Source organism: Acanthopagrus latus, chromosome 19, assembly GCF_904848185.1.
Source record: "Acanthopagrus latus isolate v.2019 chromosome 19, fAcaLat1.1, whole genome shotgun sequence".
Classification (NCBI taxonomy): domain Eukaryota; kingdom Metazoa; phylum Chordata; class Actinopteri; order Spariformes; family Sparidae; genus Acanthopagrus; species Acanthopagrus latus.
The window spans coordinates 22,419,223-22,434,410 of NC_051057.1; the positions used below are offsets into that span (position 1 = coordinate 22,419,223).

The window sequence follows — 15,188 nt, forward strand, 5'->3', positions numbered from 1 at the left end:
CAGAACAATAATGGATTGAGATTTTGAGGTAGTTGTCGGCGAGATAATTTAAGAAGTTATTGCTGGAAATTACACAAATTCTCTGGTTTTGTGTATCTCTGATGTGTAAATCAGTCAAAGAAGGGGCTTCGTTCCCATACCGGGAGTTGAACCCGGGCCGCCTGGGTGAAAACCAGGAATCCTAACCGCTAGACCATATGGGACTTGTTCTGCTACCTGTAAGTGAGAACCTTAGATCACCCTCCCACATTTATAAGCCCACAGTGTCGCAGTCTTGCAGGTTTTAAACTGTTTGTTATTGTTATTTATTTATAGTCAGCTGTTAGAAAACAAGTGATCTGATCCCAGAAGACTCCAGACGTCTTGCTCTGTCTCATCCTCTCTCTGACCTCGTCGTCTCCTTCCAGACAACACAGCGTGGATCCTGACCCGTCGCGGCGGCTGGTCGCAGCAGGACCAGACCGTCTTCTACCTCCCCATCTTCATCTCTGACGGCGAGCAGCCGGTCCAGACCAGCACCAGCACGCTGACCATCCGCGTGTGCAGCTGCGACCAGAAGGGAAACGTCATGTCGTGCAACGCCGAGGCGTACAGCCTGCCCGCGAGCCTCAGCAGAGGAGCGCTCATCGCCATCCTGGCCTGCATCTTCGTCCTGCTGGGTGAGTTATGACCCGACGCTGTGAGGACGAGCAGAGAGGAGCCAGAGGCCTGTTGTCATCGAATGATGGTTAATCTGATACAATGTCAGCTGAAGTTTCATGTCACTGCTGAGTTACTGTCGAACTCTGCAGCACAATATTCGACTTAAAATGCCAAGAATGGCAGATTTATTACAAGGAAGTATGAGTGAAATCTGAACATACGGTGGAAATGAATTCAAGTATTGCACAAAAACACAAATGTGTTGTACTTTCACTCTTATTTCTGTTTAATTATCCTATTTATTATTGTTATGACAGCTTTTTCTTGAAGCTACCTTGTCGTTGTATTTAGCATATCACTATCGAAAACAGTCTTTAAGTTGAGGATTTACTGATGTTTAATGGTGTCTTGGGTCATTTTGTCTAAAGTGTAAATACTGTCAATAGGAAGCTAGTTAGCGAATGCAACTTGCAAACCCAAATCCATTCCTCAGTAACCATCCACAGTTATTTTAAGGGTTTATAGTATCTGATAATTTTGTTTTTTATTAGTTTCATTTGCTTTTTCTTTATCCGTTTGAAAAGTGTTTCATGAGATCAATAGTCAGACTTTATTTGTCCCCCAAAATAGTTTGTAATCTGATATTATCAAATATTTAAACACTAAAAAGCACAAAGAACAAATTCACTCTTTATCTAAATTGAATACTTGATACATTAAACAAAGAAAAGTGAGTTATCCTTTAGATAAAATGGATATAAAACTCCTCCTTTGAAATCAGAATTATTGCGTCTATTTAAAACGATGAGCTCACTCTCCAAAGCGAGCGGAGACGGTTTAACCAGAATTTATGTTCTGCCTTCTCGGTGGACCGGAGTGAGTCAACCAGCTGAGCCCGGGTCTGCAGGGAGAGATAAAGTGGGTCCATATCAGCCTCCAGGGAGGGAAAAGAGAGTGTGATGCTGCGGGCCAGCCGGTGCTAATGAATGCTAGACGTTTGCCAGGATGCAAAAATAAAAACATCACATCAGGAGAAATGTTTGCTGGCTGCTTTTAACGCTCCTGTCGTGTCGTCTTCTTCATTCTTTAGATAAAAAATGAGGCTTCATGAATGAAATGTGATGTTTTCTTATCTCTTCCTCTCTCCAGTGATGATTCTCCTCATGCTCTCCCTGCGCACCCACCGCAAGAAGCCCTACCTGTGCGACGAGGAGGAGAACGTCCACGAGAACATCGTGCGCTACGACGACGAAGGCGGTGGCGAGGAGGACACCGAGGCCTTCGACATCGCCGCCATGTGGAACCCGCGCGAGGCGCACAACCACCACCTTAACAAGTTGAGGCAGGACATGCTGCCTGAGATCGAGAGCCTGTCGCGTTACGTCCCTCAGGTGTGCGTCATGGGCGGCGGCGGCGGCGGGGACAGTAACGTTCACGGATACGTGCTGGCGAAGCTCCTGGAGGCCGACATGGACCCGTGCGCTCCGCCTTACGACTCCCTGCAGACCTACGCCTACGAGGGGGAGGGATCGATCGCGGAGTCGCTCAGCTCGCTCCAGTCGGGGACGTCGAACACGGACCACGAGTACGACTATCTCAACGACTGGGGGCCTCGCTTTAAAAAACTGGCCGAGATGTACGGCGTGCTGGAGACAAACAGTCCTCCGCTGTGGTAGGACGCCAGGATGCCTTTTTTTAAATCACACCGACAAAAAAGATATTTAAAAAAAAAAATACATCAGAGACACAAAAAGACAAAAAAATAATTGTGCAAGGAAGACACAATGAAGCCGGGATGTGCTCGCGCTCACATCAATGACTGTTAGCACTTGAATTCCTGCCGAAGCCTCAATGCTCAGCGGCCATGAGGGCCTGAGACGCCCACAGCAGCAGCGTGAACTGGTTTTAAAACCTCCCCCCCCCAAGAGACGGGCCTGGATTGGCAGCCTGGCTCGGCCCACAAAGAAACGGCTTCAAAGCACATGTTAACTCCCCCCTCCGCCTGGCCCGGCTCGGCCACAGGCAAGAACCGCTTTGGTTCAAAGTGTTGAGCGATTCATGCCAGAGATGAAACCGCGAGAGACGGACTTACCTTCCTCGCGGGCTACGCCGGAGACGAACTCTGAAATCCACCGCTCTGCTTTTTATATATTCACGAGCCGCGACGCTGGAGGACAAAAGTGAAGAGTCACTGCTGCAAATCTGAGATGTTTCATGTTTGTTTATTTTTCATCCGTGGCAGGTCTTAATTTATTTCTTCGTTTCATGTGCTGTATTTATATTTTTTGCTAACTTATTTGGGTACTTTTCGAAACTTAAAAAACTGCCGCCGTGTGAGGAAAAGTCTTTAAAAAGATCGCGTTATATGTTGTAACATACACGACGTAACTGCCCCTTGTTTTCAGTCCGTGTGATGAAATGTTCTCCATGAATCTCTAAAAAAAAAAAAAAAAAAAAACTTGTTCACATCTGGTGTTTAAGAGGCTTCTGTGTTACCTGGATTAAACCCTGTATTATTAGCGGGATCCCATTATCAGACAGGTAGTCAGCACCAGACTCCCTTAAGAAATCACAGCATTTTGTGAGTTGTTGAGTCGGGGGAAGCTTTTTAAACTTTGTAAAATGACTTCTATGACAAATTATTTATTATTTGACTTTCCTTGTAAATTCGGCATAATAACATGTTGAGTTATGTCTTTTTTCATGTTAAAATACTGTCAGGTTGTCCTGGTTTGTTGCCAGACTGCTGTGTAGCTTCTCAGATGGTTGGCACTCACTTTTATTTGTTTTTGAAAAGCAACTTGTTGACACTTTAACGATGCAGAATATGAATATAAATTTGAACAACCAGTAAACGCCCTAACGTTAGCTAGCTAGTTTTGCAACATTAATGTTAAATAGCATTAACGTTAACTAGTGTTTGAGAATCTTATGTTACATTATGTTATTCTACATTGCGTTAATTTTCATTATGTTACTTGTTGCATTACTTTCCATTATGATACTTTACTTTCCGTTACTGTGCGTAACTTAATGTTACTTAGTTTCATTATGTGGCTTTATTCTACGTTGACATTATGTTAATCAAAGTTACGTTACTTTCGTTTTTCACAAACTGACTACTACCAAGACTGTTAACACCGACGTAAAGAAAAACAATCATTTTGGACCTGACAAACATTTTAAATTATTAACTTCACAATCATAATAATGTGATTTTACTTTTATTCTGCCTCCCTCTGCAAACTTTGGCAAAACAAATTGTGATTATGACCTCCAGATGCAGTCAGAAGGATCCGATCACGTACCATAAACAAGATATTTCCCCTTATTTGAATAACCGACATGTAGGTCTCATTTTAACACCAGGTGTGAACGAGGTGAATGTGTCACGTGACATGAGCAGAGATGACAATGTGTAATCCCATGTGGGTTTTCCAGGTTGATATGTTTGTTGTATTACTGTTTTTTTTAAGCGATTTGTATTGTAACTCCCAAAAACATGAAGCAGTTACACGTTCATGAGGATTCAAGGGAAGCCATTTTGTGAAAACCTCTCGATGGAGATGTATAAATCCAAGCAGAAGGTATCAGATGTTACGATGGACGAGCACACGACCCCGAGCCACCTTGTTTTTCGTTTTTCGGATCCACCGCCGTGCCAATCAAAGAGTCCGACGGCAGTGGAGGGCTCGTTCTTGTCCTGCTGGAGATGTTTGTTGCTGTTCTTTTTCTGCCACCAACACAAATGTGGCTTAAATCCTCCAAATCCTAAAGACTTTGAGAGACTGATGATCTGCATTAAGTGCCAAATGTAAAAAGGACAATAATGATAATAAAAAAAGGAAAATCAGCAAAACACAAACACCAAAAGATGGAAAACAAAAAACGAAAAAGGATTTTACAAACTGCGAGCGAAGTGAAGGTTCGTTTTGATAAACTGATTGGGTGACATTTACTTGAAATCTTTGTGGTCAGTCATGCTGCAGTATGTGGTATGTGAATGTAGATATTTTTTGTATTCTTGGTAATAAAAACGTGAAAAATAACGCTGCTTCTGTTGTGTCCTTAAACCACGTCAAGCTGCAGGGGGGGGAAAAAACAGATATTTTAAAACAAAATTAAGGATTAATAGGCATAAATTAGTCGGCTAACGGAGAGTAACAGTAGCTAGTGTTGGTTTAGAAATGGAGTCAGCTAGCAGAGAGCAACAGCAGCTAACAGTGTAGAAAAGGAGTCACAGCAGCTAACGGAGAGCAACAGTAGCTAACGGAGAGCAGTAGCAGCTAACGTCGGTTGAGAAATAGGGTTAGCTAACGGAGAGCAACTGCAGCTAACAGGGAGCAACAGCAGCTAACATTGGTTTAGAAATGGAATCTGCTAACAAAGAGCAACAGCAGCTAACTTTGGTTAAGAAACAGAGTCAGCTAACGGAGAGCAACAGCAGCTAATGGAGAGTAACAGCAGCTAACGTTGGTTAAGAAACAGAGTCAGCTAACAAAGAGCAATAGCAGCTAATGTCGGTTGAGAAATAGGGTTAGCTAGCGGAGACCAACAGCCGCTAACATTGGTTTAGAGATGGAATCCAATAACAAAGAACAACAGTAGTTAATGCTGATTAAGAAACAGAGTCAGCTAACGGAGAGCAACTGCAGCTAACACTGGTTTAGAAATGGAGTTGCTAACAGAGAACAGCAGCAGCTAATGTTAGTTTGGAAATGGAGTTTATTTGAAACCTTTGTGGTCGGTCCAGCTGCTGTATGTGAACGTAGATATTTCTTGTATTCTTGGTAATAAAAAGGAAAAGAAACAACGTTGCTTCTGTCGTGTCCTTAAACCACCTCGAGCTGCAACATGGTGGCATTTCCAAAATGGTTTTGGAATAATAAAGTGCCTTGTTTTATTCAATCCCCCCGAAGCATGACAAAAATATCAGCCCTTGAAAAGATTAAGTAGCTCTTTCAAATTTTGCAATCATATGCTGAATTGTCCTCGAAAGTGTTTCTTGCAAGTTGAATCGCTTTTCATTACAGTTTCCCCTCAAAGTGCTTTAATTTGCTTGACTTATTTTGTTATGCGGCGACGATTAAGAAGCACAGTGTTGATTAAAAAGCTCATCCCGTACGCTGAACCTGAGCCTCGAAGGCCTCGGCGGCACCTCGCTGTAATCGCTCCGTCTGATTTGCTTTCAACGTTCACGCGAGCACGTTGGAACATTTGCCGCTGGGAATCAATCGCTTATAAATAAGAGCGTCAACTTGATTGACGATCAAATCCAACATAGGACGAGAAAGGAAAAGACAATGTTTTCCTCTACTAAAACATGAGTAACTCTCAAATCAGTGGCTCTTCTTTACCTGCTGGGTGGCAATCAGCGGTGAAATTGCACCGAAGATTAACTTAAAATTCACAGGATTTACGTTTTTCTACATAAATGGACTCGAGCAGAACACTTCAGTTACGTGCCGGGGATAATCCCTCCACTTTGTCTCTTTGTTTTAACATCCAACAGTTCAAGACAGGCTTTACAGATCTTTATGTTTCCCTCTTCTTGCATCATATCACAGTTTCTTTGGAAGTAATTCAGAGGAAGACTCTCTAACCTCCACCTGTCAATCATCAGTGTAATTGGCACCGTTTTCGGAAGTGTGAGGAGTCGATCTGTTGGAAGGTTTTTATTGTTTTTCTGCCTTCTAGTGGTCCAAAATGGCTTTATACCGATTTAAATGATACTATTTATACTGTTTTAAAGCAAATTTAAGGATTACAGGGCTGCTAGCGGCTTAAACAGCAGCTTAAACAGAACACCAACAGCTGACGGAGAGCAACAGCTAATGTTAGCTAAAATATGGACTCAGCTAAAAGAGAGCAACAGCCGCTAACGTTCGTCTGCTTACTTTGCTAACAATCGGCTTCCACCACAACACAGAAAATCCAGAGAGTCCCTTTGATAAAATATATATATTAAAAATGTAATTTATGATCAACTTCTGTGTAAAAGGGGCCATAAAACAAATACAAATAGAAGACTGGTCTGTTTTTAGAGGCATTGTGTTGCAGCAGCCGCTCCGTAAACACTACGTTTACGTTACGTGCTCAATGTAGCCTCCCCTCTTCTGTTTTTTATTATTCTGTGAAAGTCACTCTCTAGTTTATAAAACTCCTGCTGCCCGCTGCGACCTTCTTCCCCATCACTTGTCACCGTAAATCTCTTGTCAGGAGCATTTGTCTCTTTCCTCCTCAGTGCCCTCCTCCAACACTTTGCCCCGTCGCGCTGCCTAAATTAAATCCTAACAACCCCTTCCTGCCTCCTTCCCAGGGCCCGTTTCCCAGGTTCGGAGCGGTGCCATCCGAAAAAGGCACTGAGGGGGTAATTTGTCTTAAGCTCCGCTGCTCTTTCCAACAGTCGATGGAGCTCAAACGGTAGAAGATAATAAGAAGCCTTCCAGCTCTAATCCTGCTGAGGGTAAAACCGCTGCAGACCCAGTGAATCATCCCCTAATGCGAAGTGGAAAAACACACTCTGCTCTGCTGGAAATTGAGGGGCGGAAATAATAAAAGAAAAAAAGACAAACTCGAGGCCCCGGGAGAGAAGAGCAGGTCCGACCCATCTGACATGTGGAGTTTAGAGAGCGAAACATATATACAGGCCCAAATCACTGCCGGGCTTTCTCGCTCTGATCCTCTTTCTTATCTCCCTCGGTCCGTCTCTCTACCTCTTTCACTCCTGTCTTCCTCCAGTCCAACACTTCCTTTGCTTCTTTCTCACGAGCGCAAATGGCGGGTTATTTACGCTTTATCTCATTAAGCCACAGCAGAACATGAGATTCAGCCGTCAGAGGGCGGCACGTCATCGGAGGTTTACGGTAACTTAGCCGCAGACGCTAGTGGGTAGCTTTACTTTGAAACCAGGAATCTCCTCCATCATCTTGTTTTATTCTTCTTTCTTTTCTCATTGTTGGTTAAAATCACCACTTGCTTGACAGGGGTTACATGTTTGTTTGAAAGAATTACATTAAAGCATTTCAGTTTACAACTAAAATGACAGAAAAGTTATGATATTTCACTAAATTATAATACTGAATACATTAAGCAATTGAAAAATATACATGTTTGTCTGGTTGTGACATGCATATCTCAAGAACCATTCATTCAATCTACTTCACACTTGGCAGGTTTGTTGTTGAGGACTCGAGGAAGTGCAGTGTCGAATTTGGTGCGATTCGGATACAGTATTGATGTTTGTTTGTAACTTGTATATCTCAGTAAATATTTAACCAATCTATTTCATACTTGGCAGGTTTGTTGCTGAGGACTCAAGGAAGTGCAGTGTCGAATTTGGTTTAATTTGGATGCAGTATTAATACATTATGAAACGGTCTGTGCAGAAGCAGGGGGTGTGGCTTCAGCCTCTGGCTCCAGTGGTCTGGCTTAAGGGCACTGCAAATGATGCTGGTTTATACATGTTCCCCTCTCTTTGTGATCTCATGGGGAAGAAGACATAAACAAAATTGTCGCCATCATTTCCATGAGAAGTCTGTCCCAGACTTGCTTTGATACTTCGGATCGCTACACATTAAGAACTGACGGGTAGTAAGACTGTTTGAATCAAAGCTGAATGAGAACAGAAGAGCCGACGATTAAAAGCAGCATCAAAGCAGAATGTAACATTTGAAGCATCAAACACGTGAAGTCTATAGGAGACACTGTGAGGACGGCAGGTTTACTCCAGGTAAAGATGACAGCGACATGACGGGAAACACAAGAAAACGTTCTGCTTCCTGTCTTAAGTTAAAACGATTCAAAGCGGGGGAAGACATTTTTTTGATCTCGCGTGATTTGTCTCGCCTACGCCGGCTTTGCACAATTTTTGTTTTTTAATGATGCTGACAGACTCCTTCCTTCCTCCTTCCATCCAGGTGTTGTCACCAGCAACAGATTAGAAAAGAAGGGGAGGCTAAACTAAAAAGGAAAATACCCCCCGCTGGTCTCCCCAATCCCTGCTACTTCCTCCTTCTCATCCTTTCTCGCAATGGCCAATTTCTTCGCTTCCCCATGAGAGGAACCACTGCGGCGCTTCTTCTTTCTGCTCAAAAGTAAAAGTGAAGCATGAGAACACAAACTGGATCTGACAAATTGGACTCGACACGCAGCGTATTAGGTTCCCGGGACCCTTTACGATGAATGTCACTGGCTACAAATAGAAAAACAGCGCAGGGGAACTGGAAGGAAAGTGATGGAGTTGAGTTGAGAGCAGGTTGGATATGAAGTGTTTGTCAAATCTGAGCTGGATTGGGAAACAACGGCAGCGCCGCGTGTTGTCCCGGTGATTCTGTTCTTATTGAGCTGCCAATCCTGTAAATCCCAGCAGGACGGTTTGTTTACCAGCCTTCTTTATTTTGTCAGACCGAGAGTGAAGGAGTGTTTGTAGGATGTGACTCCTTCCACATAGATACCGTGTTCATCTGTGGGAGTCAAACAAACCCGTCTGTACGAGAGTCTTTGTTGGATTTTTGTCATCTCGCTGAAAATCAGTGTTTTTCTTCGAGATATATTGTTCTTTTCTTGCAGGTTTTCATCCTCAAAGCATTTGGGAATCTTTTTCAACCTCGTCCTCATTTAGGCTGTCAAGAGAAACTCACAGTGTGAAACACAAACATTTTTCTTGTGCATGTGTTTTTCTGTCACAATTTATTCACCAAATATGTCGTAGTAAAACAGCAATAAATAAAAAGTGTCTGTTTGTAACTTGCATATCTCAAGAACAAATCACCCTACTTCACCCTTGGCAGGTTTGTTGCTGAGGACTCGGTGATGTGCAGTGTCGGATTTGGTGCAATTTGGACAAGTTCAGTATTATGAATATATATTTATAAATAAATATCTATATATTGTAAACATACAATTAAAATGACAAAACATTTCTGGTAAACAATAAATTTTACTAAATCACGATAATGAAATACATTTTTTTAAAAGTTAGTTTTAAAAGTTTGTCTGTAACTTGCATATCTTAAGAACCATTCATTCAATCTACTTCCCTTGTGGTAGGTTTGTTGCTGACGACTCAAGGAAGTGCAGTGTCGAATTTGGTGCAATTTGGACATGCAACAATTTCAGTATTATAAATATTATACTTACAAATAAGTATATATGTTTACATATACATATACATTTACAGCCAAAATGGTAAAACATTTCTGTCAAACAATATATTTCACTAAATTATGATGCCGAATACTTTAAGCAATTTCAACAAAATTCTGTTTGTTTGTAACTCGCATGTCTCAAGAATAATATACCCAATCAACTTCACCTTTGGCAGGTTTGTTGCAGAGGACTCAGTTAGGTGCAGTGTCCAATTTGGTGTAATTTGGACATGTGACACGTTCATTATTAACAAACTTTGAATATGAAGCCAGCAAACGCGCTCTGTGCAGCAGAGGGGGGCGTGGCTTCAGCACTCAGGGCTTCATGGTTCCGCAGATGAAGCTTGGCTTATACATGATCCCTGTCTTTGTGATCTCATGGAGAAGCAGACGTAAACACAACAGACTTTAATGTGGTGTAGTGACACGCTGCAGTGAGAAAAAAGTTAACTGAGTCTAGATGAGTGACACACTGCATGATGGGAAGTTGCATAATTCCCCATTTTTAGTGTTGACAGCCGATGACAGCATATCTCAAAGCTAGAGTTTAACTCTGGAGGAGGTTAAGAGCTCATATTCAACCTTGTAAATGGTCATAATCCTCTTTGGACCAATCAAACCACCTGGGAAGAGCAATCATGTTCTACATGGGCCGTGAGCCAACAGTTTTTAATTTAACAAGCCACCTTCGCAGGTTGATGTCGCTGTAGGTGAAGTCTTCTTGAAGCTCGTCAGTTAAATCAGCGGGTGGAGTTTGGCTTTAGATTAAATCCTGCAGATCTTCATGGCATGATTGTCCATCCCTGGAGGCTAAAGCCACCTGACACAAGGCTGAAAATAAGAGACATGCGACTTCTGTGCATCCGGTCACGCAACACATGTACCTCCAGCTGTGCAGAAACAAGGCTGCAGGAGAGGAACATCGAGTGCATTTGGTTACAGGGGGGTTGGACTGCACGCACACGTTTAATGTACTTTAAAGACCAACGCTTAAGTCACGATAGGAAAAAAGATGAAGCAGGGTAGATTAACATTGAAAAGAACTGGCATTAAATGCTTAGAATGCATAGAAAAGCATTGGAAGGTTGTCTCACAGGTCGGCAAATACACATTTGTTTTAATGTAGCTTATTGTTTAAATGTTGGGAATCAGATTTTTCAAGGTAAAACAACATATTTCATAACTGCTTGTTAGCTTACGTTAGACACCAGTTAATGTTAGCATTCAACCCCTTCCTAGCTAACGTTACTGTTTAATAACATCCAGTGTTTTTCACTTCTAACCTTAAATAAATTTGTCCAAGAGGTGTGTTTTTATATTTAGCTTTGTAGCATCTAACACTATCAGACAGTAACCTTAGCTACGAAGTGGTTGAATGCTAACGTTAGCTAGTTATCAAAGCTATCAAATATGCTGTTTTATGGAAATATGGCTGGATTTTTACTTTTCTATTGTCTTTTTAATGGACTTTGGAAATTTAGAGTGACTTGGGACCATATTTCACATCCTGTTAGCTTCTGTTAGACAACAGTTAATGTTAGCATTCAACTATATCCTAGCTAACATGTTTCACAATACGATAGGGAATTCAAGGAGAGAGTTGACTTGTAGCAGAGGTTAAACCTAACTTACATACTTAATTTAACTCTCTCAAGAGGCCTAAACGTGTTTGGCATTTTGAAAAATCCATATTTGAGTTTTATCAGGAAGCATCTGTTTTTCACACATCATGAATGCACATTCACTCATCTTGATCCATTCGATGGCCTCTTGATGAGATTATTAAGTGATGTGTGAAAGCCAGTTTGATTATCGGAAACAGCTAGAGGACTTCATCATTGCGGGAAGTCGAGAGGCCGCTTCGCCTCGACACAGAGCATCAGAGGTCAGTCCTGACGAGCTCCGACATCCACGTCCTCAGGTGGTTTGAAGGGCGAGTGGCGAAGGGCGCGCCTCGGGCTACGTCGTCGGAGAGACGGGGCTGCAGAGGGAGAGGGGCTGTCATAATCAGACCGGGATTACTTCTGAGGAAGCTCGATGCATCACAGGAGCTGCCAGAGTGCATCACTCATCGACACACTTCACGGAGATCCAGCCATGTGAGTGAAGAGCAGCTGCCCCCCGTCTGATTCCTACCTGCGGCCTCGTTAACCTGCTGAACGCTGGCCGATGGTGTCGATCATCGCATGTGAGAATAAAAATGCTTGGAAATGTATTTACACATTTAAATTTGGCTTCTCGCAATCTTAATATCTACAATCGCTTTAATTTTACAGGAGATCTTGTTTATCTTTCAGCCTTTTTTAAAGGTTCAATATGTAAGACTTTCCATCCCGTCGAAACAAAATGGCTAACTGCTAATTGGAGCTACCGTTTGCTAGTTAGCTATGTTAGCCGTGCACTGAGGGTTAACGGGGTTAAATCCTCGTCTCTGGCTCCTCACGATGCACTTTTCAATGCTGTAAAATCAGTAAGTGACTCAAGAGATGTTTGCCGTATTCCCGCCAACCGCCTCACGAAGTGCTGGTTCAAACGAGCTAACGTTAGCATTAGTTCCAGCCTCGTTAGCCTCACTACTTCGCTGGCTAGAGTCGTCCGAGAACACTCCTGCATGTCAGACTGCCTCAAAAAGTAGTAGCTCATTTTGCTGTTATGTGGTTTATTGTGTCTAAATGTAAAAACTGTGACATTTGCATATATAAAAACAATGAAATTGTACTTTTAAAGGTGGTTGAACATTGTTATAACACAAATAATCAGCCTGTCATTAGTTTAGATGTACAAAATCAATATTTAATGTAAAAAGATTTCAGTCAAGCTACGAGTTCAGAGCAAAGTTGCTAATTAGCTTGTGAAAAACACTGCTAGCGAGTTCTTTTAACGAAAACTGACATCATTTTACAAGATAGCCGTCTCTAAGAAACAAACTTATGTAACTAAACAACATGTGTATATGTAATAACACAACCAATACTTCTTCTACTGCTAGTTGTCACTGATTTATTCTAATTTTAAGTGTCTAAATGAGACTAAAGAGGTCATCGGGGACGTTAAACATCATGCAACTGTGTTACAGTTTGTTATTGTTTAAATTCTGGCGATGGCACTCACGCATCACATCTTGTTTTTGAGGATTATCTTGCCGAACAAAAGTATCTTAAACTTGTAGATTCATCGAAAATCGAATTAATTCAGCCCACTAATACAAACTTTCCTGCAGATCTCGCTCTCACACTGTAACTTAAAGTCCTCCGGGCCGACTCGCAGCTTCATATTGACCGTCCCGACGACCATGACCACCTCTTGACTCCCGACCTCCGGCGGCAGCCGAGCCGTGTCGCGGCCTCACTGACCGACGCGGCGGTGACAAATGTGAGGACAAAAACAGCCGCGACGTCCCCTCAGCGAGGACTGGATGTAGTTCTGTTGTGGTCTAATTTAAAGAAACATTGGTGACCTTTAATTCCCACCCAGGAGAAGTTCTAGTAGTAACACAGACTGAATTTATTCTCTCCTCCGTCCATCTTGCTCAAGGGCAGTGCAGCAGTTTATACGCTTGAATACCCTTGAAAGTCCACTCCGGTGCACGTCTCTTATCCTGGTGCGTGTCAGGCCGACGCCGCTGGGCTGAGGTAGGATTTTCTGACGGACAGAAATCGGTGCATGGTGAAGAAAAGCTTCCTGTCAGGTCACGGCGTACACAAGAGCAGCGTGATGCATATTCCCGGGATTAGACACATTTGTTTTGAGTCGAGGATGACCTCCTTTAATCCGTCACGCCGCCTCTGCAGCCTCCCCGGTGCATTCATTAAGGCGGAGAGGCGTAAACAGATCGATGGCATCAGAGCAGGTAGAAGTGGAGCATCGAACAGGGTCAAACACAGTCAACGCTCGCGTGTAGAAAAACACCGAAGATGATCGCAAATACATGTTTTCGTCCCACTGAGGTATTATCTTTATTCCCCCAGACAAACCGTGCCGTAATAACTATTTAATGTCCTCCGATAGAAGTTCAGTCTTCCTCTGAAGGACGTCTGTGGTCAGAGTTAACTGAAGATCACTTTAAGTTAATGGAATTCTTCTTCTTTCTCTTCTCTTCTTTTCTCCACATTTCAGTCTCCCTCTCTGTCTGTTTATGTAACGAGTCTGTTGTGAAGGAGAGAGTTCAGATATTTGCGTTATGGCTAAAGTTCGGATACCTGAAACATCTACATTAGTATTTGTACTTCGTTACTTCCCACCGGCCGATCAATAACTATAAATCCAGGTCGAATCAAGCTGCTTTCACGGTCAGCATGTGTTTTTTTTTTTTTTGCTGCTTCAAAGAAAATCTTCAATCTCGTCAACAGCACTCGTGTATTCTGTGGTGGTCGTATTAAAAAACACAGTTCGTATCTTCTTTTTTCATGCAGAAGTTGTTCTGGATTGATTTTTTGTTTTTTGACTGACACCTGCAGCTCCGTCTGTTACTCCTCCTGTATAATAAGCTGGAGTCTTAGTGTGTGTTTACGCATGAGATCCATGAACCTGGTTCATAAACATGAACCACCGAACCTTGTAAAGACTTTGATTTTTCTTCTGTGTTTTAGCAGTTTTTGTTTACGGCAGAGCTCCTTGTTAACTAAGGAACATGCACGAACATTTCATTTGAAATTTAATATCTGTTTTAGAAGCTTTTATTATCAGTTTGAGGGTGAAAACAATCAGATAGCATCAAGCGCTCCAGTTTCCTCCTGCTCGTTATTTATAAATGTCATTTGCGTCTCTCTCTCTGGACGTTTTGCAGCCCGCCTGCCTTGTCAGTTTTGCTTTGTTTGCCTCTTGATGAATCCCGTTGAATTACTCACACGGTTGCACACAAAGCTTCGCATTTCAACACGGACGAAAATGAAACTTTTTCTCAAAAATTCTGAAAACACAACTCATCACTTTGGTGTTTGCTTTTTTTTTTCTTTCCACTCACAGACTGTTTAGTTGAGACTCAACAGGGACTGTAGGCAGCAAACAAACTCAGACAAACTAGCTGGAAAAAGTCGAAAAGTCTTTTGCGTTGTGACTAAATGACTGAAAAGGTTGACTGCCAACTTTCCCAGAACAACATGACTGTAAACCTAACCGGCATAACATTCGCTGGTTAGGTTTAGGAAAACATTTGGTTGTTTGGGTTAAAATTGGGATATATCATTTGGCCGATATTGGTCTAGATATATCAATATTGTTCTCTGCTGGATGTTATGCACCGATATGAAAGACAGTCGACTGTAAAATATCCTGCCTCTGGTAGACATTTGCTACCGTAATGATAACCACATCCGCTAAAGGATGGCACCTCACGAGACGTTATACATTTGTAAAAACAAACAACCAGCGGCGGAGTCCTGTCCACTCTGCCTGACG

General features: G+C 42.4%; 1 protein-coding gene and 1 non-coding gene across 9 annotated transcripts in view; one reads left to right on the plus strand and one right to left on the minus strand.

Moving 5' to 3' along the window:
• The window catches only part of LOC119008567 (cadherin-20-like), a 29,831-nt gene extending 25,140 nt beyond the window's left edge, over positions 1 to 4,691 (plus strand). For all 8 annotated transcript variants that reach the window (XM_037079018.1, XM_037079024.1, XM_037079020.1 and 5 more), the window contains 2 exons: positions 408 to 659; positions 1,792 to 4,691. In XM_037079018.1, the coding sequence (XP_036934913.1) occupies positions 408 to 659; positions 1,792 to 2,318 (779 nt within the window). In that variant the 3' untranslated portion in view covers positions 2,319 to 4,691. The remainder of the gene's footprint in view (positions 1 to 407; positions 660 to 1,791) is intronic.
• trnae-uuc lies at positions 132 to 203 on the minus strand. Its single transcript has one exon. It is a non-coding gene; the product is annotated as a tRNA-Glu (tRNA).
• Positions 4,692 to 15,188: the final 10,497 nt, after the last annotated feature.